General features: G+C 43.8%; 1 protein-coding gene across 1 annotated transcript; it reads right to left on the reverse strand.

Moving 5' to 3' along the window:
• Positions 1–27,422, reverse strand: LOC140193715 (T-cell leukemia homeobox protein 3-like). The gene is made up of 3 exons (XM_072250880.1): positions 27,011–27,422; positions 24,520–24,781; positions 1–211 (listed from the first exon to the last, which is right to left on the reverse strand). The coding sequence occupies exons 1-3, from the start codon at positions 27,420–27,422 to the stop codon at positions 1–3; spliced, it is 885 nt and encodes a 294-aa protein (XP_072106981.1).

A 27,422-nucleotide genomic window follows, 5' to 3' on the forward strand; every position in this document is an offset into this window, starting at 1 on the left:
TCACACTAAAGACGTGACCACTGGAATCTTGCTGTTCTCGTCGGCCCAGGGCTGTAGGTTCTGCAGCGCGTACAGTGAGGAGTTGTGCAGGCAGAGAGGGTCGGGCTGAATGGAGTCGTTGAGGGACTTCTGGAAGGCGTCGTGTTGGAGCTGTAACATCAGTCTGTTAGCCTGCTGTCTCTCAGCTTCTCTCTCTTCCGCCGTCTGCCGTCTGGGTGGGATAGAGACACAAAAAGGTCGTTAGATCGGAAGCCAACTCTTGGACCTTGGACCCAGTAAGGGCGAGGGAAGTGATTGATCTGTCCCTGTCACCGAGCTCTCGCCCCTCGCTGCCTTCTCCAATTTACTTCACATTACTGTGTACAACTCTGGTCGTCCTTTCACGAGAAGGACCTGGAGACTTTGGAAAGGATACAGAAAAGGTTTTCAGGATACTACCTAGATTAGAGGGGATGAGCTGAAAGGTAATGTTGAACAAACTTGGTTTCTCTGGGGCGTCGGAGGCTGAGGCGGGAAACCTGGCCGAAGTTTATAACATTTTGGGAGGCAGAGATAGGGTAAACAGTCGGTATCATTTCCGAGGGTAGAACTGACACGTATTGGGACGGGGGGCGTGGGCGGGTGGAGGGCGTGGGAGTTTAAAGGAGATATGCCGGTTAAGACTTTTAGACAGAGAGTCGGGGTGCCTGGAACGCACAGCCAAGGATTGCAGTGAAAGTGTATACATAGTGGCATTTAAGAGGTTTTTAGAGAGACACACGAGTATCTAGGGAACGGGGGTGGGGGGGGGGGGGGGGTTATGAATCATGTACAGTCACAGTGATTTGCTTTAATCTGACTATTCCTGTACTGCACTACTCTAAATTTAAGGGCCCCAACGTAGTGGTTCAAAGCCCTGGCAATGGGCTTTTCAATACCTTAAACAGGGTCAGATTAATCCTAACAAGCTTACGTGTGATTATAACTGTGAGAGAGTGGGGAAGAATCATGGAGGCCTCTCAATATCTATCCACCTGTGGGTTCAATCTTCCCCCTTCGTGAAGACCATGACTCGAGATCAGTTAACGGGTCGGAGCCCACCTCGGTCCGTTCCGTAATTCCTTCACTATCGCTTATTTGTGTCAGAAGTGGTAATAGTCATTGCAAAGCAATTCCAGTTTGCGTCTTTTCCATCTACAATTCTGATAGGACTAGCACCTCCATGACTGCTCAGAATGTGCCTCAGTCGGAGCGCGACTGGTGCGCACTGGGCAGCGTCTTAGGCTAAGGGAGGCTTTCACAGACCTCGTTCCTGATGTGAATCTCATACTGCCAGAGCAAAACGTGACTGACAACTTGGCAGCATTTATTTCTTAGATAAATGAGGTCAATAAAAAAACACTCCTTTTCCCTGCTAGAGATTTGGTGGACGTTATCCGCGCCCACGGTGAAACGGCGAATGTTTTGCACAGGTAACCAGGACCCGCGTGTGACGATGGAAAGTGCAAACGACAGTAGGCATAAGTCGGGTAATGCCCAGCTCAGTACTGAATTATATTTTAAACATACAGTTCGCAGTGTTTTTCTAATAATTCGGAGAAAGCCACTCCTCGTGGAGCTATATACCTGTTTTATAAACTCACGCAGTGGCAATGTAGAATATGCCTGTCTTGTTAAGTAACCGCTCACCATTTCGTTAGCTTCGCATAACCCCATTTTTTTTTCTGTCCTAGATCAAATATTTTTTCTCTCCGTTTTCCCTCAGAAATTATTGGTCTCAGTCTCACAGCCGAAAGCAGAACCACTGGCATATGACTTTCAACGCATATCTTAAACTTCCTTTATCCTCGAACATTTAGCAGAATGCCTCCGCCCTCCCTGTAGACTCCCAGCAACCTTAGAGGATTATAAATTCACTGAATTTCTAACCAGAAAAAATATTCAGTTCAATTCATCCCCGTGTCTTCAAAAAAGATGTGAAAATACTCAAGGACGTGGTGTAAATAACTTACATCTACCTCGTACCGATTCACATTTACATTCCTAAAACAAGCGCCCAATGCTTTCCTAAAAAGACGATAGAAGTGTGAAGATACCAGAAATGTGCACCCTGTTGGTCACCAATAGCGCGTGGAGCAGATTGGAAGAGTCAAGAAGGAGTTTAGCGTCTACAAAGTCAAACTACCGCTGAAGTACCGGACAGACTGGGAATATGACAGGGACGCTGCCGGGGGCCTCGCTTCTGATCCATAGAAGGTTCAGATTCAAGCCTTAAACCGCCAGGCTTTCAGTGCTTAGTGGGGAATGGATTTATAAGCCAGACTCTTTTCGTTCCCAAAATGTTTTCACTGTGTTTTAGTTATTTGTTGATTCTAGTTCAACATCCGTATTTAGAGCTGCGTTTAAAGTTGATATTAGTGTGGGATCATTCTGGCAAGCGAAAGGCCAAAGGGGAAGGAGCCGGGGTAGCGTTGTTAATGAAGGAATGTATCAGAGAATGTTGTGATATAGATGATATCTACGTATATCGGTTTACGTTGAAATCGCGAATAGAAGGAAATAGAAAGCAGAAGTAGGAATAATCCATAGATCCCAAAATGTGACCTCCCAGTAACGCAGAGCACATACGGGAAAATATCCGGGATATGTTTGAAGGGCGCTCAAAATAGCATTGGAGATGTTAATCTGCCTATTGATTAGGGGATCTAAACTGTTAAGGGTATCTTAAAAGAAGATTTGTGGAGTGTGTCATCTGTTACCCGGAATACTATGTTCCAGAACCTGACTGGGAACGGATTATTTTAGTTTTGATCATAAGAAATGAGAAAGGATTAATAAAATATCTTATTCAGGATCCCTTTAGAGGAGTGAACGCAATATGAGATAATTTCAAATGCAGTTGGAGGGTGAACACCGTTGTCTTCAACTTAAAGCAGTATGAGGGTGAAGCGAGAAAGTAGATGAACAAAGGCATGTTTTCAATAGCTTGTCAAGAACACTTAGAAAGAGTGATTTCATGAAAAATGACACATCTATGATAGGGAGGGGGGCAGGATGTTAAATTAAAAATACAAACTCCAATTCCAGAAAAGTTGGGATATTTTCCAAAATGTAATAAAAACAAAAATCTGTGATATGTTAATTCACGTGAACCTTTATTTAACTGACAAAAGTACAAAGAAAAGATTTTCAATAGTTTTACTGACCAACTTAATTGTATTTTGTAAACATACACAAATTTAGAATTTGCTGGCTGCAACACACTCAACAAAAGTTGGGACAGAGGCATGTTTACCATTGTGTTACATCACCTTTCCTTTTATTAATACTTTTTAATCGTTTTGGAACTGAGGATACTAATTGTAGTAGATTTGCAATTGGAAATTTTGTCCATTCTTGCTTGATATAAGACTTCAGCTGCTCAACAGTCTGTGGTCTCCGTTGTCTGATTCTCCTCTTCATGATGCGCCATACATTTTCAATAGGAGATAGATCTGGACTGGCAGCAGGCCAGTCAAGTACTTGCACTCTGTGTCTACAAAGCCACGCTGTTGTAGCCCGTGCAGAATGTGGTCTGGCATTGTCCTGCTGAAATAAGCATGGATGTCCCGGGAAGAGACGTCGCCTTGATGGCAACATATGTTTCTCTAAAATCCTAATATACGCCTCAGAGTCAATGGTACCTTCACATACATGCAACTCACCCATACCGTGGGTACTGATGCACCCCCATACCATCACAGATGCTGACTTTTGTACCTTTCGCTGATAACAATCTGGATGGTCGTTTTCATCTTTGGCACGGAGAACTCGATGCCCGTTTTTTTCCGAAAACTAGTTGAAATGTGGACTCATCTGACCACAGCACACGGTTCCACAGTCTTTCGGTCCATCTGAGATGAGCTTGGGCCCAGAGAACTCGCCGGCGTTTCTGCATAGAGTTGATATATGGCTTCCTCCTTGCGTAATACAGTATCAAGTTGCATTTCTGGATGAAGCGACGGACTGTCTTGAGTAACAATGGTTTTCCGAAGTACTCCCGAGCCCAGGTAGCTATAATTGTCACAGTAGCATGATGGTTTCTTAGGCAGTGCCACCTGAGGGCTCGAAGATCACGCGCATTCAACAGTGGTTTCCGATCTTGCCTTTTACGCACTGAGATGTCTCTGAATTTTCTGAATCTTTCACGATATTATGTACTGTAGATGTTGAAAGACCTAAATTCTCTGCAATCTTCAGTTGAGCAATGTTCCGTTTGAACTGACTAACAATTCTCTCACGAAGTTTGGCACAAAGGGGTGAGCCACCACCCATCCTTGCTTGCAAAGACTGAGCCTTTGATGGACGCTACTTTTATACCCAGTCATGATACCTCACCTGCTACCAATTAGCCTGCTTAATGTGGAGTCTTCCAAACCGGTGTTACTTGAATATTCTGTGCACTTTTCAATCTTATTTTAACTCTGTCCCAACTTTTGTTGAGTGTGTTGCAACCATCAAATTCTAAATTTGTGTATGTTTACAAAATACAATTAAGTGGTCAGTAAAACTATTGAAAATCTTTTCTTTGTACTTTTGTCAGTTAAATAAAGGTTCACGTGAATTAACATATCACAGATCTTTGTTTTTATTGCATTTTGGAAAATATCCCAACTTTTCTGGAAATGGGGTTTGTACATTCAAAGTGGTAGTAAGGAGGGGTCAGATGGGAGGATCCCGCAGCAAAATATTCAAGGGAGGATATTAGTCTTGAGAGAAAAACCTAAAATCAAAGAAACAGGAAGAGTTTCTACAGATACATAAATAGGAAGGAGGTGGCTAATGAAATTGTGGGACCTCTAGATTACGCAGATGTTGAATTAGCAACAGGGCACAAACAAATGGCAGGCATATTATATCAGTGTTTACATTTGATTTTCCTATGGAATCCATTGTAAATTTTCTTCAAATAAGAGATGGGCTACTTTCAAATAACAGGAAAGAACTTGTAAAAATCCCAGTTGTGAGGGATTGAGCATTAGAGGAGGTTAAGGGCAGACAAATTACAGGAACCTGCTGACCTGCATCCAAAGTTTTTAAAGCAATTAGCGGATTCATTGGTCGAACCCTTTAAAAACTCTCTGAATTCTGGGAAGGTACTAGGAGACTGGAAATCAGCTAATCTTACCCCCCTTGTTAAAAACGAAGTGAGAAGGCAGAGAACTACAAACCACGTAAGGACGAGGAATTCTGCAGATGCTGGAAATTCAAGCAGCACACATCAAAGTTGCTGGTGAACGCAGCAGGCCAGGCAGCATCTCTAGGAAGAGGTACAGTCGACGTTTCGGGCCGAGACCCTTCGTCAGGACTAACTGAAGGAAGAGCTAGTAAGAGATTTGAACTTTTGGATCACCCCCTCCCCCTCCCACTTTCAAATCTCTTACTAGCTCTTCCTTCAGTTAGTCCTGACGAAGGGTCTCGGCCTGAAACGTCGACTGTACCTCTTCCTAGAGATGCTGCCTGTCCTGCTGCGTTCACCAGCAACTTTGATGTGAACTACAGACCAGCTGGTTCAACAACTAATTTTGGTAAAATACCAGGGGTCAATAATTAGAAGGTACTAACTAGTCATTTAGTTGAATAACACTGAATAAAACCAAAGCTAATCAACGTGGTTTTATGAAAAATAATTCACGTTTGATAAATTTGTTCAAATTCTTGGAAGATGTGCCAATGAGTGTTAATAGAGGGAAACCTGTAGATATAGTGCATTTAGAGATTCTAAAGGAATAGGCAGGCGCATGAATGAAGAGCCCAAGATATTGAAGGAAGTACGTTAGCATAGATTGAAAACTGGCTGTCACATAGAAAACAGAGTGTTGGAGTAATTGAGTCATTTTGATACTGGAGGGGCCTAGTCAATGATGTACTCTGGAATTAGTTCTTGTCCCACAATTGGCCACTATATGCCTTAATGTTTCAGAGGAGAGAACAAAATGAGAGGCTTCCAAGTCTGCTGATTATATGAAAATAAGGTGGGAGGGCACGTTGTGATTCTGCAACAGATAGATTGTGTGATTAGTAGGAATCCCGATGAATGGAATTTGATATGGGAAAGTACGAGGTCACTCATATCAGTAAGAGGATCAGAAGGCAAAATATCATCTAAATGAAGAGACAACGAATGAGTGCAGTTCAGGGAGTCTGGTGTTCTTGTGCGTGAATGACTAAAGGCTAACAGGCAGGTCCAACTAGTAGTTCAAAGAGCAAACTGCATGTTGATTTTTATTGCAAAGGAGTTAGAGTTTAAGATTTTTTTTTCAGTAGTACAAGGTGTTAGTGTGGTCACACTTGGAACAATGCACAGGATTGCTGCCCTAATGCCCCCCGCCCCCCAATCTTATAGTTTAACAGGAGGCAGTCCAGAGGATATTTACCAGAGTAATTCCTGAGATGAGAAAGTTCTCCTATAAAGAGAGGCTGGACAATTTGAGTTTATATTCCATGGAGTTTAGAAGAATGAGGGATGACCTTATTCAAACACACAAAATCCTAAGGAGGCTTGACAGGGTAGATATTGGTATTTTTTCACTCATAGAAGTCAAGTCGTCACTTTTTATTGTCATTTCGACCATAACTGCTGGTACGCTACACAGTAAAAAGGAGACAACGTTTTTCAGGACCATGGTGCTACACGAACTACACAAAAATTACACTGAACTACGTAAAAAACAACAGAAAACTACACTAGACTACAGATCTACTCAGGACTGCATGAAGTGCACAAAACAGTGCAGGCATTGCAATAGCAACAGGCACAGTAGAGGGCAGTAGGCTGGTGTCAGTCCAGGCTCTGGGTATTGAGGAGTCTGATGGCTTGGGGGAAGAAACTGTTACATAGTCTGGTCGTGAGAGCCCGAATACTTCGGTGCCTTTTGCCAGATGGCAGGAGGAAGAAGAGTTCATATGAGGGGTGCGTGGGATCCTTCATAATGCTGTTTGCTTTACGGATGCAGCGTGTGGTGTAAATGTCTGTAATGGCAGGAAGAGAGACGCTGCTGATCTTATCAGCTGACCTCACTTTCCGCTGCAGGGTCTTGCGATCCGAGGTGGTGCAATTCCCGAACCAGACAGTGATGCAACTGCTCAGGATGCTCTCAATACAACCTCTGTAGAATGTGGTGAGGATGGGGTGTGGGAGATGGACATTTCTCAGCCTTCGCAGAAAGTAGAGACGCTGCTGGGCCTTCATGGCTATGGAGCTGGTGTTGAGGGACCAGGTGAGATTCCGCCAGGTGAACACCAAGAAATTTGGTGCTCTTAACTATCTCTACGGAGGAGTCGTCGATGTTCAGCGGAGAGTGGTCGCTCCGTGTCCTCCTGAAGTCAACAACCATCTCTTTTTTTTTGTTCACATTCGGAGACAGATTGTTGGCTCTGCACCAATCCGTTAGCCGCAGCACCTCCTCTCTGTATGCTGACTCATCTTTCTTGCTGATGAGATCCACCACAGTCGTCTTATCGGCGGAACTTGATGATGTGGTTCGAACTGTGTGTTGCAGCGCAGTCGTGGGTCAGCAGAGTGAACAGCAGTGGACTGAGCACACAGCCCTGGGGGCCCCCTGTGCTCAGTGTGATGGTGTTGGAGATGCTGCTCTCGATCCGGACTGACTGAGGTCTGTCAGTCAGGAAGTCTAGGATCCAGTTGCAGAGGGAGGTGTTCAGGCCCAGTAGGCTCAGCTTTCCAATCAGTTTCTGAGGAATGATTGTGTTGAATGCTGAACTGAAGTCTATGGACAGCATTCGAACATACGTGTCTTTTTTTGACCAGGTGGGTTAGGGCCAGGTGGAGGGTGATGGCAATGGCGTCGTCTGTTGAACGGTTGGGACTGTATGTGAACTGCAGGGGGTCCAGTGAGGGGGTAGCAGGGTCTTGATGTGCCTCATGACGAGCCTCTCGAAACACTTTACGATGATGGATATGAGTGCGACGGGACGGTAGTCGTTGAGGCAGGACACTGAAGACTTCTTTGGCACGGGGACGATGGTGGTGGCCTTGAAGCACATAGGAACGACGGCGCTGCTCAGGGAGATGTTGAAGATGTCAGAGAGAATATCTGCTAGCTGGTTTGCACATCCTTTAAGCACTCTGCCAGGAATATTGACTGGTCCAGCAGCCTTCCATGGGTTGACCCTGCACAGGGTTCTCCTCAGATCATTTTCCGCCTCAAAACGAGTGTAGAAGTTGTTCAACACATCTGGGAGGGAGGCACCACCTGCACAGGAAGGTGTTGTCGTCTTGTAGTCGGTGATGTCCCGAATGCCCTTCCACATGCGCCACGTGTCGCCGCTGTCCTGGAAGTGGATGTGGATTCGCCGGGCGTGTGCACATTTTGCCTCTCTGATGGCCCGGGACAGTTTGGCCTTCGATATTGTTAAGGGCTGCCTTGTCGCCTGCTCTGAAGGCGGAGTCACGGGTCCTCAGCAGCGCACACACCTCCGCGAGTCTATAAAGAGGGGACACTGCTGCAAAATAAAGGGAAGGCCATTTAAAACTGAGATGAATACAAAGTTCTTCTCACATAGAGTGGTGAATATCTGGAATTCTTTGGTGGGTGGTGGAAATTGGATCATTAATACTTCTATATTGAAACTGGAGGCTCATGAATATTTGATAACTTGAAGAACGGAAGGGTATGGATATATGCCACAGAAGAGACCAGAATAGATCAGTTATCATCATAATACACGGTGAGAAAAGCTTGAGGGGCTGATTGGCCTACTCCTGTTCCAACTTTATTGTGCCCTTGTATTAGCAGGCTTCCAGAGAGATAAAAATTAGAATTAAGGACAGTGTTTGCCCTTTCTAAATTGTTTTGTGAACTACATATGCATTGATCAGGAGGTTCAGAAGTTCAAAGTTCAAAGTAACTTTATTATCAAGTACATATACGTCACCATTACATTCCTGAGATATATATTCTTGTGGGAATACTCAAAAATCCATAAAAAAAATAACAGATTCAGTGAAAGGCTGCACCAACTTGGGTGTTCAACCAGTTTGCAAAAGACGACAAACTGTGCAGACACAAAAAGAAAGAAAGAAATAATAATAAATAAATAAACAATAAATATCTAAAATATAAGAAGAAGAGTCCTTGAAAGTGAGTCCATTGTGTATGGGAACAATTCAACAATGGGACAAATAAAGTTGAGTGAAGTTATCCCCTATCCACTTTGGTTGTGATTGAGGGGTAGTAACTGTTCCTGAACCTGGTGGTGTGAGTCCTGGGTCTCCTGAACTTTCTTCTTGATGACAGCAGCGTGAAGAGAGCATGTCCTGGGAGGGGGTGGTGGGGGCCAGGGTCCCTGATGGTGGATACTGTTTTCCTTCAATAGCGTTTCATGTAAGTGTGCTCATTGGTGAGGAGTGCTTTGCCCGTCATCACCACTTTTGTTTTATGATTTTCTGTTCAAGGGCATTGGTGTTTCCATGCCGGGGTGTGATGCAGCCAGGCGACGTATTCTCCACCACACGTCTAAAGACGTTTGTCAAAGTTTTAGGTGTCATGCCGAATCTTCACAACGTCCCAGGGAAGCAGAGGTGCTGTCATGATTTCTTCTTAATTGCACTTACGCGCTGGGCCCAGGACATGCCCTCCGAAATGATAGGTGATAAGTCAACTATAAGTCATTTATAATAGGCTAATACACTCAATCTCGTTTCTAAAGGAGTTTATCTAACGAATTTAATATTAAACACACAGCGCATATTTTCCTCGCATAATTATAGTGATAAGTCAATTATAAGTCAATAGCATCATAACATTTTAAGCAATGTTTGAATATTAAACACACCACACATTTTCCTCGTATGAACATATAGAATCATTGCAACACACCAATATCGCTGAATCAGTGGGAGCCCTGGGCTTGTTTCCTGCAACAAGACAGTCCCATCGAGAGGTGATGGGAGACAGCGAGACTCGAATGGGGTTCCTTATGTCCAGTCTATTCCGCAATTTAGTTTTCGTTGCATTCATTGCAGAAAATCCCACTTCGCAGAGATATGTTGGAAATGGAAGCAACGTTTTCAGTGCTTTCATGGCTATCTCAGGATATTCAGCCTTGACTTTGATCCAGAATGCCGGCAGAGATGTAATGTCAAACATACTTTTCAGCCGGCCGTCATTTACAAGCTCGAGGACTTGATCTTCTTCCCGCGCTGACATGGATGATTCACCGGGGACATTCACAAATGGGTCATGGACCCATTCCTTTGCACGTCTTGCGTCATTTGCGGTTGGGAAGTAACGCTCGAATTCTGTCGACAGAGAAGATAGGTGATCGCGCACCAGCTATGAGAAAGACGGTGCAGCCCCAGTCTCTACCAAAATCCCAGCTAATGTTGGGAACATGTCAAATATGCCCCTGTCCACTCGCTGTCCCCACAGTTCCAGTTTGTGCTCTGCATCCATTTCCTCGCAAAACTGCTCAAACAGACGTGAGTGAAAGGCTTTTGCTTTGATGTGATTGATAACTTCAACAACGTCACTCAATACGCTGATAAGATCAGGTGACATTTTTCACTAGCCAGCATTTCCCTGTGTATGACATAATGTGTAGACTGGCATTCAGGAGCAACCTCTTTGACTCGGGTAGTGAAACCAGACAGCCATCCAGGCATAGCTGCAGCCCTGTCTCTGCATATTCCAGTCCAGTTTGCCTGACATGTAGTCATTCACAGACTTGAATAGTTCTGCCCCAGTGTGTTAGTTGGCAGCGGCAGTGCACACAACATATCCTCGTGTACATCGTCTTGAAAAATATATCGCACTTAAATCAACAGTATTGCCTTGTTGTCGACATCGGTAGACTCGTCGACCTGGTGACTCGTTAAGCCGTTCCAACAGCTGTGCTTCGATGTCCTCTGCTATGGCATCGATTCTCCTTGAAACTGTGGTAGCTGAAAGAGAAACCTGTGCCATCTTCCTAGCTGCGGCTTCTCCCAACATGTCCTTGGCAGCAGGCAGAATCAATTCTTCACCAACAGTGAAAGGCTTCTTAGCCTTAGCAATACAGCTAGCCACTAAGTACGATGCTCTCAGAGCAGCAGTATTTATGGAGGTGGTGGCTCTTAGGTTTTTTTCCGCTCAAAAAACTCAACGGGTTTGTCTTTAAGTGCAGGGTGCTTGGACTCAAGGTGCCGAAGCAGTTTTGAGGGCTTCATTGCCTCATTAGACAGCTTGTCTCCACATATCACACACAGGGGGCTTGGAGCGTGCGAGTCACCGGTCGCAATAAAGACATATTTTATGTACGACTCGTCGTATTTTCTGTGGAAGGAAGCTTTCTTTTTTTTTTGCAGTCTCGGCCTCAGCTGTCTCTGTGTTATCATCATCGTGAGGCCTTTTATGTCCCCTACCATCTCTTCCAAAGAAACTCTCAAGCGACTTTTGTTTTTTACTAACGAGTAGTTGCAGCTTAATGACCAACTGATGACCTCGCGTGCGTTCAAGTTCAACAGTGGGCGTGACGGGGAATGAGGAAAGGTGCAGCTGACTCATCGTTTCATATCGTCAAATCATATCGTTTCCTCGCGGCCCGGTAGCACACGCTTTGCTTAGGTGGTTAGGTCCTAGGGTTACCCATTGCCCTCTATTTTTCTAAGCTCCATGTACATATCCAGGAGTCTCTTAAAAGACCCTTTCATATCCGCCTCCACCACCGCCACCGGCAGCCCATTTCAAGCACTCACTACTCTCTGCGTAAAAAACTTACCCCTGATATCTCTTCTGTACCTACTTCCAAGCACCTTAAAACTATGCCCTCTTGTGCTAATCATTTCAGCCCTGGGGAAAAGCCTCTGACTATCCACACGATCAATGCCTCTCACTATCTTGTACACCTGTATCAGGTCACCTCTCATCCTCCGTTGCTCCAAGGATAAAAGGCCGGGTTCACTTAACCTATTCTCATAAGGGTTGCTCCCCAATCCAAGCAACATCCTCTGCACCCTTTCTATGGTTTCCACATCCTTCCTATAGTGAGGCAGCCAGAATTGAGCACAGTACTCCAAGTGGGGTCTGACCAGGGTCCTATATAGCTGCAACATTACCTCTCAGCTCTTAAACTCAATCCCACGATTGATGAAGGCCAATACATCATATGCCTTCTTAACCACAGAGTCATCCTGCGCAGCTGCTTTGAGCGTCCTATGGGCTTGGACCTCAAGATCCCTCTGATCCTGCACACTGCCAAGAGTCTTACCATTAATACTATATTCTGCCATCATATTTGACCTACCAAAATGAACCACCTCACACTTATCTGGGTTGAAATCCATCTGCCACTTCTCAGCCCAGTCTTGCATCCTATCAACGTCCCGTTGTGAACTTTGACAGCCCTCCACGCTATCCACAACACACCTAACCTTCATATCATTAGCAAATTTACTAACCCATCCCTCCATTTCCTCATCCAGGTCATTTATAAAATTCTCGAAGAGAAGGGGTCCCAGAACAGATCCCTAAGGCAGACCACTGGTCACTGGTCTTTGCCATCTGTGGACAAGCAAATTCTGGACCCACAAAGCAATGTCCCCTTGGATCCCATGCCTCCTTAGTTTCTCAATTAGCCTTGCATGGGGTACCTTATCAAATGCCTTGCTGAAATCCATATACACGACATCTACTGCTCTACGAGGGTTGAGTGAAGAGCCAATGAGGTGGCATCTACTGCAGTCCTGTTGCTCCTGTAGGCAAATTGGAGCAGATCTAAGCCAGATCTCAGACGGGAGACGACATGTTTCATCACCAACCTCTCAAACACTTCATCACTGTGCATTTAAGTGCCACTGGACAATAGTAATTGAGGGAGGCCATCATGTTTTTCTGGAGCATCGGAATAATTGAAGCTTCCTTGAGGCAGGTAAGTTCAGCCAGTTGATTAGGGAAGTCCTCAGCACTTGGCCAGGTACCGCGCCTAGGCCGGTATTTTTCGTGGGTACGCCCCCTTGTAGGCTGCTCGCCTGTCACCCTCAGACTGAAATCACAGATCTTCGGGGGCTGTGGGAGTTCTTGATGGTTCCTTCATGTTTTTATTGTGTAAAAGAGAATAGAGGGAATTGAGCTCATCTGGAAGCGAAGCCCTTTTGTCGCCTTTGTCGCTTGATTTAACTTTATAAGAGGAAGACTCTGAATGATTTTGCGGGGACACACTAGTTTACAACTGTTTTAAGTCAATGACAACCACGGTGTATTCACTCCGATGGGCCCTTGAGTCCAATGACTGGAAGCAATCCCATAGCCGTTCCTCTCCCTCCCACGACCTCCTTTTCGTTGTCATAATCTCCGGCGCTTTGATCTGTAGCATTTGCAGCTAGGAGAAGGACAGTCAAGTGATCCGATTTACTGAAATATGGTCTGGGCTGGAACGGGGAACGGTAGGCGTTCCTTATCGTGGTATAATAGTGGCCTAATGTGTTGGGACCTCTGGCCCTACAGGGGCCTATACTGATGGTAAATGGGCAGGGTTTTTTTTTCAAACGAGCCTGGATGAAGCACCCGACCATGATTTCAAATGCATTGGGCTGGACTGTTTCTTGTTTGATGACGGTATCACGCAGTATCTCACGCGCTTGATTAGAGTCGGCCGTTGGTGGTATGTAAACTGTGGTCAGAATTATGGAGATGAACTCCCTTGGCAAATAGAACGGACACCATTTGATGATTAGGACTTCAAGGTCGGGGAAACAGAAGTTTGACAAAACCGCTACATCGGAGTACCACCGAGAAACACACACCTCCAGCATTTTCCTTTTCCGAAGGTGCAGTTCGGTCCATATGAAAGTCAAGAAGCTTTCCGTTTCGATCTCTGTATCTGGCGAGCTCGCCAAGCCTAGTCTCGGTCAGAAGTCGAATGCTTTGGATGTGTCGTCTGCTGTTTGACTTACCTGGTAACTGCGAACGGCGGCGGAAGTTTGTCCTCACCCCGCATCCTGTTCGGTTCAGAGAAAGCAGGCAGCTGCACATTTCTGGGGTATATAATGTATTATCATACGTATATCTCTATTTTCTGTGGGGTCCTCCAGCCGTCTTTTACTCCATTTTCATCGACTTACAGAGAAGGCAGCAGTTTGGCTCTGTGCAGGGTCGGCTTTTTCCTTGTTAGGAAAATCCTGCCTTGACAGGACTATTAGAAGTCCCTCACCTGATCAATGCAGATTTATTACAACACTGAAAATATGCAGATGTATTTTTGCTCTGGTTCGGAGACTTTCTATCCTCTTGTAGGACCTCAGAAACAACTTCATTCACTGTTTAGTATGTTGGGACCTCACTGGGATATAGAAGGTTTTTGACAAACCGCTGGTTAGCTGATATTTGTATAGAAAAGGGACAACTTTTGATCTATTTTCAGGCATAAGATAGTAAGAGACGGGTGGGATAGGTGAAGTTTCACAGAGCAGAGAAGACGCACTTATACTGATCCATTTGACCCTACATCTTCAGTCTCTCTTCCGCAGCCCTGGGATATACTACTCCTTCAAGATTAGCCAATTCACTTTGAAATGGTACCAATGAATCTGATGTTCTAGGCAGTGCAGTACTGGTCACAATGACAATGGTCGCAATAGTGGAAGTTCCAATAATAATTCCAAGAACACCCCTGATTAGTCTGAAAACTCTGCTCATAGATAATCTCTGCTTTGACCGTTTTAGGGATGTTCTCACTGTGTCATTGATCCATTAATTTTGCTGACAAGTCTGCTGTACTTGCTTTATCAAATTATTTTTAAAAATTATATTCATAGCATTAACTGCAGCCTTAACCAACCCTGTCCAAAACCTAAACGGTACAGTTTCTAGGTTGTACACAAAAAGAGAGTTTCTTTCAGATTTCCATTTATTGATCCGACTTTTCCTGGTAGGGTTTGCTGCATGACTGACATTGGGACGGGAGTTGCTCCAGCTTTGATCAGAATACAAGATACAAGCATCCTACCCCCTGGCACGGGTCCCATCTCCAAAGTAAGGTGGAGGCGAAAAACTCTTGCTTCCCACTCTCGCTACACGAGAAAACAGTCGGCTGACCTTGTGTTTCCCGTACTTGTTATTTTCACTCTCCATAATTATAATGTACTTCTGATTTCCTTCTTTGCACTGGCACAATTTTCTCTCTAGTGTAAAACCGAGATTCTAAAAACACTCCTGCCTCCACACGAATATTTCAATTGGCTTCCTTATGACCTTCCTCTAATTACACTTTTAGATTTGCCACTAATCTAGTGTCTTTCTCTTTGCAGAGGCTACCCCTTCCAACTCACCTCGCCCTATTCTCAATTTTGGAGCGATATTCCACCTTCTACATCCAAATTATGTTTCTTTAAATCTGTAATTGTGACCTCCATAATTTCTATATTTTCGTCTAATTTTGACATCTGCAAATGGTTAGTTTTGGGTGCCCTTCCCTTCTAACTCCATGGGTGTATATATTCAAACCAGTTACACAAAAACAAAGTAGGAGCAGGAACAAGCCATCAGACCCCTGAATGTAATATGATCATGGTCTATCCACACTAGCCTCAATTCCCCTTCTGTGCCATTTCTCCATACTGCTCTGCTCCTCAGTCTATTCATGCACTTTAAATACTTCTAATGATCCGACAATGAGAGGAAACTTAAATTGCTGGGCCATGTCATCAGAAAGGGTGAAATAGAATGCCTTACATTACAAGGCTGTATGCCTGGGAAATGCAGAAGAGGAAGGCAAAGGAGAAAGTATATGGACACTGTGAAAGAACTAACAGATCTAAGTGTGCGAGATATCATTGACGCTGCGAGGGATCGTTCGATGTGGAGAACCATGATCACCCAAGCGTGTAACACGCAAGGCACATGAAGAAGAATTATCCGATTTTCAGTACTGATTGGGGCAGACAATTCCTGAGATTCCACAACTTCTGAGTGAAGCAATTTCAACCCCCCTGCCCATTTTGCAGTTGTGTCCCCTTTATTACTCTCCCACTGGTGGAAACATCCAATATCTAACCTGTCAAACCCCCTGAGTATCTCATATGTCTGAACAAGACCACCTTTGATTATTCTAAACTCCAAGGAATTCAGACCAAACTATTTAGTCTCTCTTGAAAAGATCTCATGTCATCCCATGAATTACCTTGGTGAATCTCATTTTGGACTGTACCCAGTATTGACTTTATTTTAGGTAATTTTATTTTAGGTAATGGGACCAAAACTGTACACAGTATTCAGGGTGAACCTCACCAACAAACTATACAGTTACAAATCCTCCCTATTCTTAACTGTCAGTTCCCTTCATAAGTACTTGTTGGACCTGCCTGCTCACTTATTGTGATCCATGCATTGAAACGTATAGATCCATCTGTACGTCACTCACCTGCAGTCTCTCTCCATTTAGATAATGAGCTGCCTGTTGATTTTACTTGCAAATGTATCACAATTCTCCACATTAAATTATATTTGCTGATCTTTTGCTCACTTGCAAAATTACAGTATCCTTAACACATCACATTCTTCCACCTTTGCATCATTGACAAATCATACTTCTCCTTCCTCTGGATCATTAAAAAAACAGTAAACAATTGAGAACAAAGAATCGATCCCTGGGGAACTCCGCTAGTTAAATCTCCCCAGTCTGAAGAGGTCACATTGATTTCAACTCTCTGTCTTTTATGAGGCAACCATTTTTAAAATCCAGCTCCTATTTAAACGGTCTCTCATTATTTCACATTTAGTTGTATTGTTTCATGGTTTAAAGTTGCCAACAACGTTTTAATTCCATTCCACTCAGACCATTTTCCTGCTCTCCTCTAGTTAGTTTCTTCGTAGCCATTGCTATTCTAAACCCGATGGTATCATGGCCACTGTCTTCCAAATATTCACTCACTCAAATGCTCTCCAATTCCTCCTCTTTGTTCTCAAGAACCATATCCAGCATCTTATTCTGCCATAATTAGAAGGTAAAACATTGATCATTTTCAATGGATTCAAGAATTGCTCCTTCCTCTTTTCATTACTATTGATATCATAATCCATGCCTGAATTACTGAAGTCATATACTATCGAAGTACTGTAGATTGTAGTTTTTTGTTGCAACTCCTCTCTAGCCTGACCAATGATCTACAGAATCTAACCAACAGTGCAATGACATCTCCGTGGCTTGTCAATGCCACCATGTACTCTGCCTCTGAGCTTTCAATAACACAACTTCTATAATTATTAACATGATTGTATGATCCCTTCTCATAATATATTGTACCAGAACATTAATGTTCTTAGTTTTCCCCTTTCTTGAGTTATATCTTAGGTGTAGGTTGTGCCCTGTGCTTGCAATATACTCACCTTATCAGCCATACTTGTTGCTTTGTCCGAGTCCCAAACCCATCTTAGGCTGCATTCCCTTTCTCCAGTCTGACTCTACAGTTCCTGAACTAATCCATTCACTTTGGGAGCAAGAACAGGAAGGCAGATTATTATCTGAACGGTGTGGAGTTAGGTAAGGGTGAAATACAAAGAGATCTAGGAGTACTTGTTCATCAGTCTCTGAAGGTGAAGGAGCAAGTGCAGCAGGCAGTGAAGAAGGCTAATGGAATGTTGGCCTTTATTACAAAGGGAATTGAGTACAAGAGCAAGGAAATCATTTTGCATTTGTACACAGCCCTGGTGAGACCACACCTGGAGTATTGTGTGCAGTTTTGGTCTCCAGGGTTAAGGAAGGACATTCTGGCTGTGGAGGAGGTGCAGCATAGGTTCACTAGGTTAATTCCTGGGATGTCCAGACTGTCTTACGTAGAGAGGTTAGAGAGACTGGGCTTGTACACGCTGGAATTAAGGAGATTGAGGGGGGATCTGATTGAGACATATAAGATTATTAAGGGATTGGACAAGATAGAGGCAGGAATGCTGGGAGAGTCCAGTACCAGAGGGCATGGTTTAAGAACAAGGGGTCGGTCATTTAGGACAGAGTTGAGGAGGAACTTCTTCTCCCAGAGAGTTGTGGAGGCGTGGAATGCGCTGCCTCAGAAGGCAGTGGAGGCCAATTCTCTGGATGCTTTCAAGAAGGAGCTAGATAGGTACCTTATGGATAGGGGAATCAAGGGTTATGGGGACAAGGCAGGAACCGGGTATTGATAGTAGGTGATCAGCCACGATCTCAGAAAGGCGGTGCAGGCTCGAAGGGCCGAATGGTCTACTTCTGCACCTATCGCCTATTGTCTATTTGCCATTTATTCTTCTCTGTCATCTGGGAGTCTTGTATTCCATATCTAAAACAGTGTTTCTGCTTTGCATCCTTTTGTAACTAACTGGAAATCTTTCCTCACTGCATCTATGAAATCAGCATGGAATACAATAATCCCCTCTCTTCTAACGTAAGTCACCATGGCTGCAGAATCTGAATCTGCCTCATTTCTCCAGCCAAGCAGATTCATTCAAGCAACACATACAAAACGCTGGAGAAACTCAGCAGGCCAGATGGCATCCATGGAAAAAGTACAGTCGACGTTTGGGTGGCTCCAGCATCTGCCGATATCTTCCTTGCTTCATTCAACTATTCCCCTAATCATTAGCTCATGCTCTTATGATTAATCCTGACTGCAGAGTCTTAATTCATTTATATCCCTTGTCCCAACATGGCCCGGATCTTCTGTCGGTTCTCTTCCCCTTCCGATATTGTTATTTCCCATAGAGTATAAGGGAGGGGACACCTTATGTATACTTGGCAGTGGTGGAAAAATATTGTCTAGCCTACCCATCAGTGGCTGCTTCAGATCTTTGCCTTTCTCCTGTGCAGTCAGTAGTTCAATGTTGGTGGAATATTGTCCTCAGTGAATTCCCTATGGTGTTACAGCGCCTTGAAAAATATTTAGCCCCCAACGCTGTGTTCACATAAATGAATAATACTAACCGGGAATTTTATCAATTTAACTGAGAATTTTTATTTGTGAATCATATGCTCCTTTATTCAAAATAGAGCCCCCCCCCAAAGAAGTTGTTAAGCATGAAAACCAAAAATTCAAGAGCTGAAATGTCAGCAGTTCTGAAGTATTCATCACCTTTGCGCAATACAGTTGAACCACCTCTCGCAGCTGTTACGGCCAGCCGCCTTCTTCGATAAGTTTCTATTAGCTTTGCACAACGTGATGGAGCAAGATTTGCTCATTTCTCCTTGTAAAATTGCTCAAGCTGTATCCGGTTAGTTGGGAAGTGGCGGTTTACCGCTAAAATAAAACATATCCTTGTCCGTAAATACTTTACAAAGCGTCACTTTACAAGGTACTGTAAAGACTATAAGAAGATACTGTAAAGACGTGGAAGAAGTTTTTGTGGTCAGGTGAGACAAAAGTGGAACTTTTCGGCCTCAACGCTAAGCGAATACCTCGCTTCAGCCAGTTAACGCCATCCCTACTGCAAAGTATGGTGGAGGTGGCATAATGCTATTTGGGTGCTTTTCAGAAGCTGGGACTGGAAATCTGGTCAGGATTGATGGGAAGGTGAATTCTGCTAAATACAGAGAGATCCTGGATAAAAACTTGCTAGCTTCTGCCAGAAAGCTTAAACTGCGGAGGAAGTTCCTCTTTCAGCAGGACAACGACTCAAAGCACGCTGCCGGAGCAACCATTGAGTGGCTTCAAATGAATAAAATTGATGCCCAGTGAGAGTCCTGATCTTAACTCGGACATCTCCGGCAAGATTGCTGTTCAGCGCCACTCCCCAACTAACTGGCATAGCTTCAGCAACTTTGCAAGGAGAGATGGGAAAATCTTGCCCCATTATGTTGTGCAAAACTAACAAGAAACTTATCCAAAAGACTACTGGCTGTAATATCTACGAAACTGATTCAACCAAGTACCGAGCAAAGAGGGATAAATAGATTTGAACAGCTGACATTTCAGTTTATGAATTTTAGTTTTTCATGCTTTACAATTTACCCTGTTTTTGAGTTCTTTTGTGGAAAATGGAGTGTGTGATTCACAAATAAAAACTCTCAGTTAAGTTGATAAAATTCTCTGGTTGCATTAGTCATTTATGTGAACAAAGGGTTTACAAGGCATTGTATGGTGATGCAGAAGGAATAAACTGCGAATGAGGACCACGGTAACGCAGGGGTTAGCGCGATTCCGGAGTCTGGAGTTCAATTCCGACGCCGTTCTGTATGATGTTCTGTACGTCATCCCCGTGCAATGCATGGATGGGGTTTCCCCGGTTGCTCACGTTTTCTCCCACAGAAGGGCCCTCTCCGCGCCGTATTGCTAAATAAATAAATCAGCCCTTCGAGCATATTGTAACTGAGCCAGTAATATACTGTTCCCTGCAAAGAATCCCCAACTCTGCATTTCCCTCTTGCAGACTCAAATGGCTGAAGGCAGGTGAACCGTTACAGAATAGGAACTGTGGGATTCAGAAACGAAATAGAGCAGGATGGAGCGGGCCCGTTGGTTAATTAGGAGATGGGAGAGATGTGGGATCGAGTTGGGTCCTGTTCCTCGAAATATATGCATAATAGCGTAGCGGTTAGCGTTCAATTTTACAGCCCCAACGATTACAGATCGGGGTTTAATTACCCCCACTGGCTGTAAGGAATCCGTAAATTATCTCCGTGACTGCGTGGGTTTCTTCCGGGTGCTCCAGACGTACGGTTAGTGAGTTGTGGGCATTCTGTGTTGGCGCCCGAAGCGTGGCGGCACTTGTGAGGCTGACCAGCATCATCCTCGTTAATTATTTGATTCAACGCAAACCGTCGCATTTCACTGTGTGTGAACGTGTGACAAATGAAGTAAATCGTTATCTTCATGGTTGCATTTAATCTATATTTTTAAATGATTGAAACAACTCAGTTGGAAACTCATGTTCAGAGAGCTTATGGGAATTTAAATATACGTGTTTATAATAGTATATCAATAACACACACACACACACACACACACACACACACGTGTGTGTATATATATCAGCTGGTATCTTACATTTTCGGGTTTAAATTTTCTTAGATCTAATTTTCTAATTTTATTAACTACCTCCTGTACTTAATAAAGTGGCTAGTGTGTATATATTTGTGGTCTGCTGATGTAGTCCATCCTCTTCAATGTATTCAGAGATGTTCGTCCGCACACCACTGTCGTAACTTGTGGTTATTTGAGTTTCTGTCGCCTTCCTGTCAGCTTGAACCAGTCTGGCCATTCTCCTCTGACCTCCCTCATTTACAAGGCTTCTTCGCCCACAGAACCGGATTTTTTTGATTGTTTTTCGCATCATACTCTGTAAATTCCAGAGACATGCGTGAAAATCCCAGGAGATCAGCAGTTTCTGAAATACTGAAACCACCCCGTCTGGCACCAACACGGTCAAAGTCACTGATATCACATTCCTTCCGCATGATGATGCTTGGTCTGAACAGCAAATGAACCTCTTGACCATGTCTGTATGCTTTTATGCATTGAGTTGCTGCCATATGATTGGTTGATTAGGCACCGGCATTAATGAGCAGGTGTACGGGTATACTTAAAATCATCACTGATTTTATAACTAGTTCAGATGTAATCTGTTCAAATGTCGCTTTTTAAGGTTAATTTGTTCAGCATCAAAATACTGATGACACCCTGTCGAAAAAGGCGTACACACACATCATTTAGTCGCACGTACGCACAGAGATAGATAACGAAGAAATAGGCGAACACTAGATACACACAGATAAACAGTCACACAGACGCAGACAAATAAACGTACTAACAAATATACCAAACTCAAATACACCTGATTTAACCATTTTTCCCGGAGTACTCTTTCATTCACTACCCTTAAATACTGTAACTCTACAGCGCATGCATTGCGACCCCCGCCCCGTCACACTGAGTTTAACAAACATTTCCTCACAGACTTATACTGTCACACATCCCACACCAGAAACAGATTTGTCTTCACATCTATGCTAATCCCAATATTTTCTTGCACTTTCTCTGGTGCACATTCCCACCCTCCAAACACAAGCAGACAAGCAAAGGTACTAACATATTTTCGCACGCAGTTTCTCGCAAAGATAATAAGGCAGAAAATCACACAGAAACTCACTAAGGTACACACACACACACACACACACGCGCGCGCGCGCGCGAATTCTCTTTGATCTAATCTCACTCTAACATTCACGCTGACACGTGCTCAAACACATTTCACCGAAGATCCTATTGTGCCCAGTTTTAAATAATAAATCGCGGATGTAATCAATTTGCGGAGCGGGTTCAAATATTTAGCTCTGATTTAGTGCCCTGCTCTATATTCTCCATCATTCATTGCACCGGAGGTGACTGTGTCAGAGAGAAAGAAAAGCCAAACATGCACTTTGTTGCCCTTCAGATTTATAACTGTGGAACACAAGGAGGAATAAACACAATCCTTTTTATCACCGTTCAGTGTGGCGGCAGGAAGAGCGAAGGGCAGTCAGTGTCGATAACAGATTATCCAATAACACTGTTGCTGCTGTTTACTGGTGTTATTACAAATGCTATCATCTTGTTAGAATCTATTATGTTGGGACACAGTCTTGTAAACAGTTCAGTCCCTTCCAATGCCAATCTCTTTTTTATATTTAAGTATATTCCTTTTCCTGAATAGACAAAATCACGAAAAAAAAAATCGGTGTGCGGATCTCAGTTAGGGTCGTTTCAAATGTTAATGGTAACAGAACCTTCCCCGTCTTGATATAGGCCGCCTTCAATATTTGAATGAAATGCTTAGTTGTACTATTTAATCAATAACATATTCACAGCAAACATTGAGCCAAAATATTTCGGTTTCTTCTCGGCATTATCAAGACCTTTGTCAATTGAATGGAGTTTAAAGATAACTTCAAAATAGAGCCGAGGGCGCGGTTATAATTTTTAAAAATACAAATTTCCTTAAATTGTTTGATTTATTTAACCCTTAATAGTAATGCCCCTCTTTCCTCGGGGCTGGTTTTTTTTTAGACATTTAAATTATCATTCAGCAGATTTTTTCCATTTCTATTCCAACTCTTGGAAAGTAATTGTTTCCCCAGAGGCGTTATTACTGGTGGGAAAGTTAATTAAAACAGCCTTGCGGTGCAAAGCCAGATATTACAGACAGTCATGTCTTACTTAATTATTAAATAAAATGAAAATTACATACATAAAAGCACAGTACAAAAATGCCAAGACACATCTGCAGTCCTTTTTTTTTATGCATCCCTAAGATATTATGAATGGGGAGCCTATATCGAACAGTACACATGGTCACTTTTTTACCCCACATTTCTCAACACGGGGCAGGCTTAAAAGTTCCCTTTGCTTCAGTTTGGAAGTTCCGTCAGCTAGCAGATCGACTTCAAACAGATTCTTGCTACATCACAAAGTTAAACTTGCCAACGAACTTTTTAAACATGCATTGCCTGGTTGGAAACACATTTAATTGTATTATATCATCCAACTTCGACAAAACGAATTCATCCAAATCGTACTTGACGAACAGCAACAGCACCACACAATAGGTCCAGTACGGATCTCGGCTACACTGCTTGCTGTCCGGAACATAGATTACTCGTGTACAACATTACAGAATATCGTTCCAGTTCAATTCTTTGGATTGTAATTCGAAATTTCTCTCTCTCTCTTTCTCTTTCGTAAAATGAAACCCGATTCTGGCGCGTTCCCACTCTGCCGACTCCTACTGCTTTAAACTCTATTTCGACTCCTCTCTCTGTTACCCTGGACCCTCTCACCGATGTTCTTCGATGATGTCATCTGCTGTATTTAAGTTCGTCAGCGTCACTCTCGTGTATTGTACTCCACTTGTTTTCCTCTCGCAGTTTAAAAGAATATATAATTGCCCACTCTCTCAGTATCGCTTGTATCTTAATATGGACCTTTCCTTCTCTCTTTCATTTACACTGTTTCTAAATATATTCCTGTCCCCTTCTCTACTCGATACTCAATAAATGTTAAATGTAAATTTTTCTCCCTCTTTGGAAAATTCACCTTCATTCATAACTATTGTTTTACTTTTATCAGTTTAAAATTATTGACACACACTCACTGCGTTTTGAACCGGTTAATATATTTTCCGCCGCTCTCCACTCTATTGAATTCACTCAAGTATTCTTCCAGATCTCTTACATCACCTGTTACAAGCTGAACTGTAATAATTGTATATAACCCCCCCCCCCTCGCCGTTTAAATCAACCCATTGGCCCGCAGTCTCAATCTCTAACTAAACATGGGGGAAGTTTAAAGCTATCTTCTTCAATCCCTGTCCCCCGACGTCCAGGCTGTTAAGGGTATGGATTTAAATTCTGTGATCTCGTTATCCAGTGTAAAGTTCCTTTTATTCAAACTTTTTTTTGGCATTTTTTATTCCTAAGTTATTAATCTATATCTAACTTGCCCCCCGCCTTTTCATTGCCAGCCTCTCTTTTTGTTCTATATTTTCACGCTTTCTCTCCATACTTTCATAACTTTATTCACATTTCGAGGCACGAGAGACTGCAGGCCAATATGTCTTCTCTCACCTCCATTTAGTTCTCCTGTTCTGGAACCAGGTTTTGACTTGAGCATCTGTCATTTTGAGGGATTTGGCGAGCGCCGCTCTCTCCGCCGAGGCCAGGTACTTCTGGCGGTGGAATCTCTTCTCCAGTTCACAAATTTGGATCCGAGTGAAGGAAGTGCGCGGCTTCTTTCGTTTCGGAGGAGTCCTATTTTGGTAAGGGTGACCAATCCGCCGTGTCACTGTGAAAGGGGTCAAGGCGGCTGTCAGAAGGAAAGAGAACAGAGCTCAATGATCTATCCAAATGGGGGTCCCACTTCCATTGTCATTCCCATTAATCTACAGTAACGCACTTCCTCTGTGGGAATCAGGAGTCTGTATTCCACCCTCGACTTTAACCTTAGTCTCACAAAAATGCGAGCGCGCGCACACACACACACACACACACACAACACACTCACAACACACACACACGCACACACACGCGCACACACACACAACCCACACACACAACACACACACACAACGCACACACACAAATACCACACAGAAACACACACACAAACACACAAACACAATCACAAATACACAACACACACACACACAACACACTCACAAACAAAAACACACAACACGCACAAACACACAACACACAAACATAAACACACGAACACACAACACATACACAAACACACACACAAACACACAAACACACAACACAAACACACACAAACACAAACACACAAACACACACACACACACACACACAAACACACAACACAAACACACAAACACATAACACAAACACACACAAACACAAACACACAAACACACACACACACACACACACACACGTACAAATACAGAGACACACTCAACACACTCAGCCACTGGTTGTCTGTGACATTTATGGACATCGTGACATTTATAGATGCGGATTTGCCGTATTGACGAATCAATCCAAGACTGTGGCAACTAAATTTAAATGAATTTGAACCCATTAAATATATAAACAGAACTCTATATTTCAGAGGTTCCTTCCATTAATTTGGAATTAATTGAATATTCAGCGGGAGGGGGAAAGGGAGGAACAGGTGGAGGTTGCAGTAAATTTAAAGGCCGCTGGTCGATGGACACTAAAATGGTCACAGGATGATTCATTTATTTTTTATCTCCAGCGGTGACGGTGTCACTCGTAGACCACGGGTATAACCTGTTGACCAATTAAAATTTAGTTGGAGCCAGAACCCCGAGAAGAGGTAGAAAGGAGCAGAGTTGGCGATCCCACCAGGGTTTTAAAGAGTATCTGAGCCGAAAAGATCCTTCCCGGAACTAAAAGAGTGATATAGAAAAGAGACACCGGAGAAGATCCCTCCCTAAAACTCTCGGAGTGCGATATTGGCACACCTATTAAACATTATCCAGAACTGAAAAAATAGATAAAAAGGAAGCGGGACTTGGTTGTTGGGCCAAGACATGCTCTCCCCGTACGGAGGCACGGCCTCTCTGGTGTGTCAGCTGCCCGGTCCAGACTGAAGTTTATTGTTTTGGGAAGTGTCTGATCTTTTTGTCCCGGCTTCTGGTCGCATCTTCCCTTCGGCTGAGATCTTTTCTCTTTCGGAACCGCGATCTGCTCTGTCTAAATTAGAAACATCTCACTCGACCTGGGACTCGCTCTCTTGCGTGAGACCAGCTCCCCGTGGAATCTGGAGCAAAAAAAAATCGTTGGGACAGTTCAGCGGATCAAGCAGCATTTTGTGGGGGGGGGGGAAGAGAGAGAGAGACAGAGAGACAGAGAGACAGACAGACAGACAGATAGAGAGAGAGATGCTGGACGTTGCCGAGTTCTTTCAGTGCTCCTTTGCTATAGATTCCAGCATCTGCAGTTCCTCGTTTTGGGGACAGGACCTGGTTTCCAGGACAGGGTTTGCTCTGTCCAGACTCTGCCTGTCCTCTCTGAAAGGACGTTAGTTTAAGTTGTCACCTTTACAACAGAATCTTCTAACGCTTATTCTTTGTTTTGATTTAATCTTTTTTAATTCAAGCCGCATGTTCAACAAATTACCCTACTCTTTCACTGTTATATTGCTGGGGGTAAATTCAGTCTTTTCCATGTCATCAGTCTGATCATCTGTTCAAATCGGGTTTAATACTCCTCAAGGCAGGACTCGCTGTTTAAACAAAATTTGAAAACGATTCCTTTGCCACCCAATTCTGTTACCAAACCTAAACCGATCGTAGCAAAGGACAAGGCACTGAAACCAATCGCAATGAAACCAAGCGAGTTGTAAAATACCACCAACTTCACAAAGTGTCAAAGGCTTTTGGCAAATTTCCCCGGTTGTTCGTTGATTCTAAATAAAATTGCGTTACCAACAACACAACCTTACCGACTTCAGAGCAACAAATACCGGTTCGTAATGTAAACTGTAGGTGAAAGGAGAGTCGGCTTGCAGGTTTAGGGCACCGCGTTCCTCAGCCTCAGCCTCGGGTTTAACACAAAAGCTCTCCCCTACCTGTCAGCCTGTCCTTGGCAAATCTTCGGCTGCTTTCCATCCAAGGAAAGTTCAGGCCACCGAGGCCAGCCACGCTGCCAATACTGGGCACGTTAGGCATTGCGGCCTGCGGGATGGGCCGGTGCGCCGGCACTCTGATCACCCCGGCAGAAGCCAAACCGTTGACGTTCATACTCAGATTCACACTGTAAGATCCGGACAGACTGTCCTCGTATGTAGCTCCCATGGCCGGGTAGGATGGAGCGAGGGTCGGATAGGTGCCCCCGGCCGGATTAGGCAGGTAACTCGCCTCAGATACTCTGGCACTAGTCTGCAGGCAGCTCTCCTGGTCAGAGCCGCTGAGGATCTGGTCGATGCCGAAGCTGATGGGCTCGTGTTGAGGCTGGGTCTGTGTGTTCCCAGACTGATCCAT

The sequence above is a fragment of the Mobula birostris genome, unplaced genomic scaffold (assembly GCF_030028105.1).
Source record: "Mobula birostris isolate sMobBir1 unplaced genomic scaffold, sMobBir1.hap1 scaffold_738, whole genome shotgun sequence".
In the NCBI taxonomy this organism is placed as follows: Eukaryota; Metazoa; Chordata; class Chondrichthyes; order Myliobatiformes; family Myliobatidae; genus Mobula; species Mobula birostris.

Bases quoted from the DNA above. Each gene is read 5' to 3' on its own strand.
- LOC140193715 (XM_072250880.1), bottom strand. From the start codon at position 27,422: ATGGATCAGTCTGGGAACACACAGACCCAGCCTCAACACGAGCCCATC. The intron at 24,782-27,010 runs GTAGGGGAGAGC...TAGATCATTGAG, and splicing joins TGCCAAGGACAGGCTGACAG to CTCTGTTCTCTTTCCTTCTG. The intron at 212-24,519 runs GTGAGAGAAGAC...TATCCCACCCAG, and splicing joins AACAGGAGAACTAAATGGAG to ACGGCAGACGGCGGAAGAGA.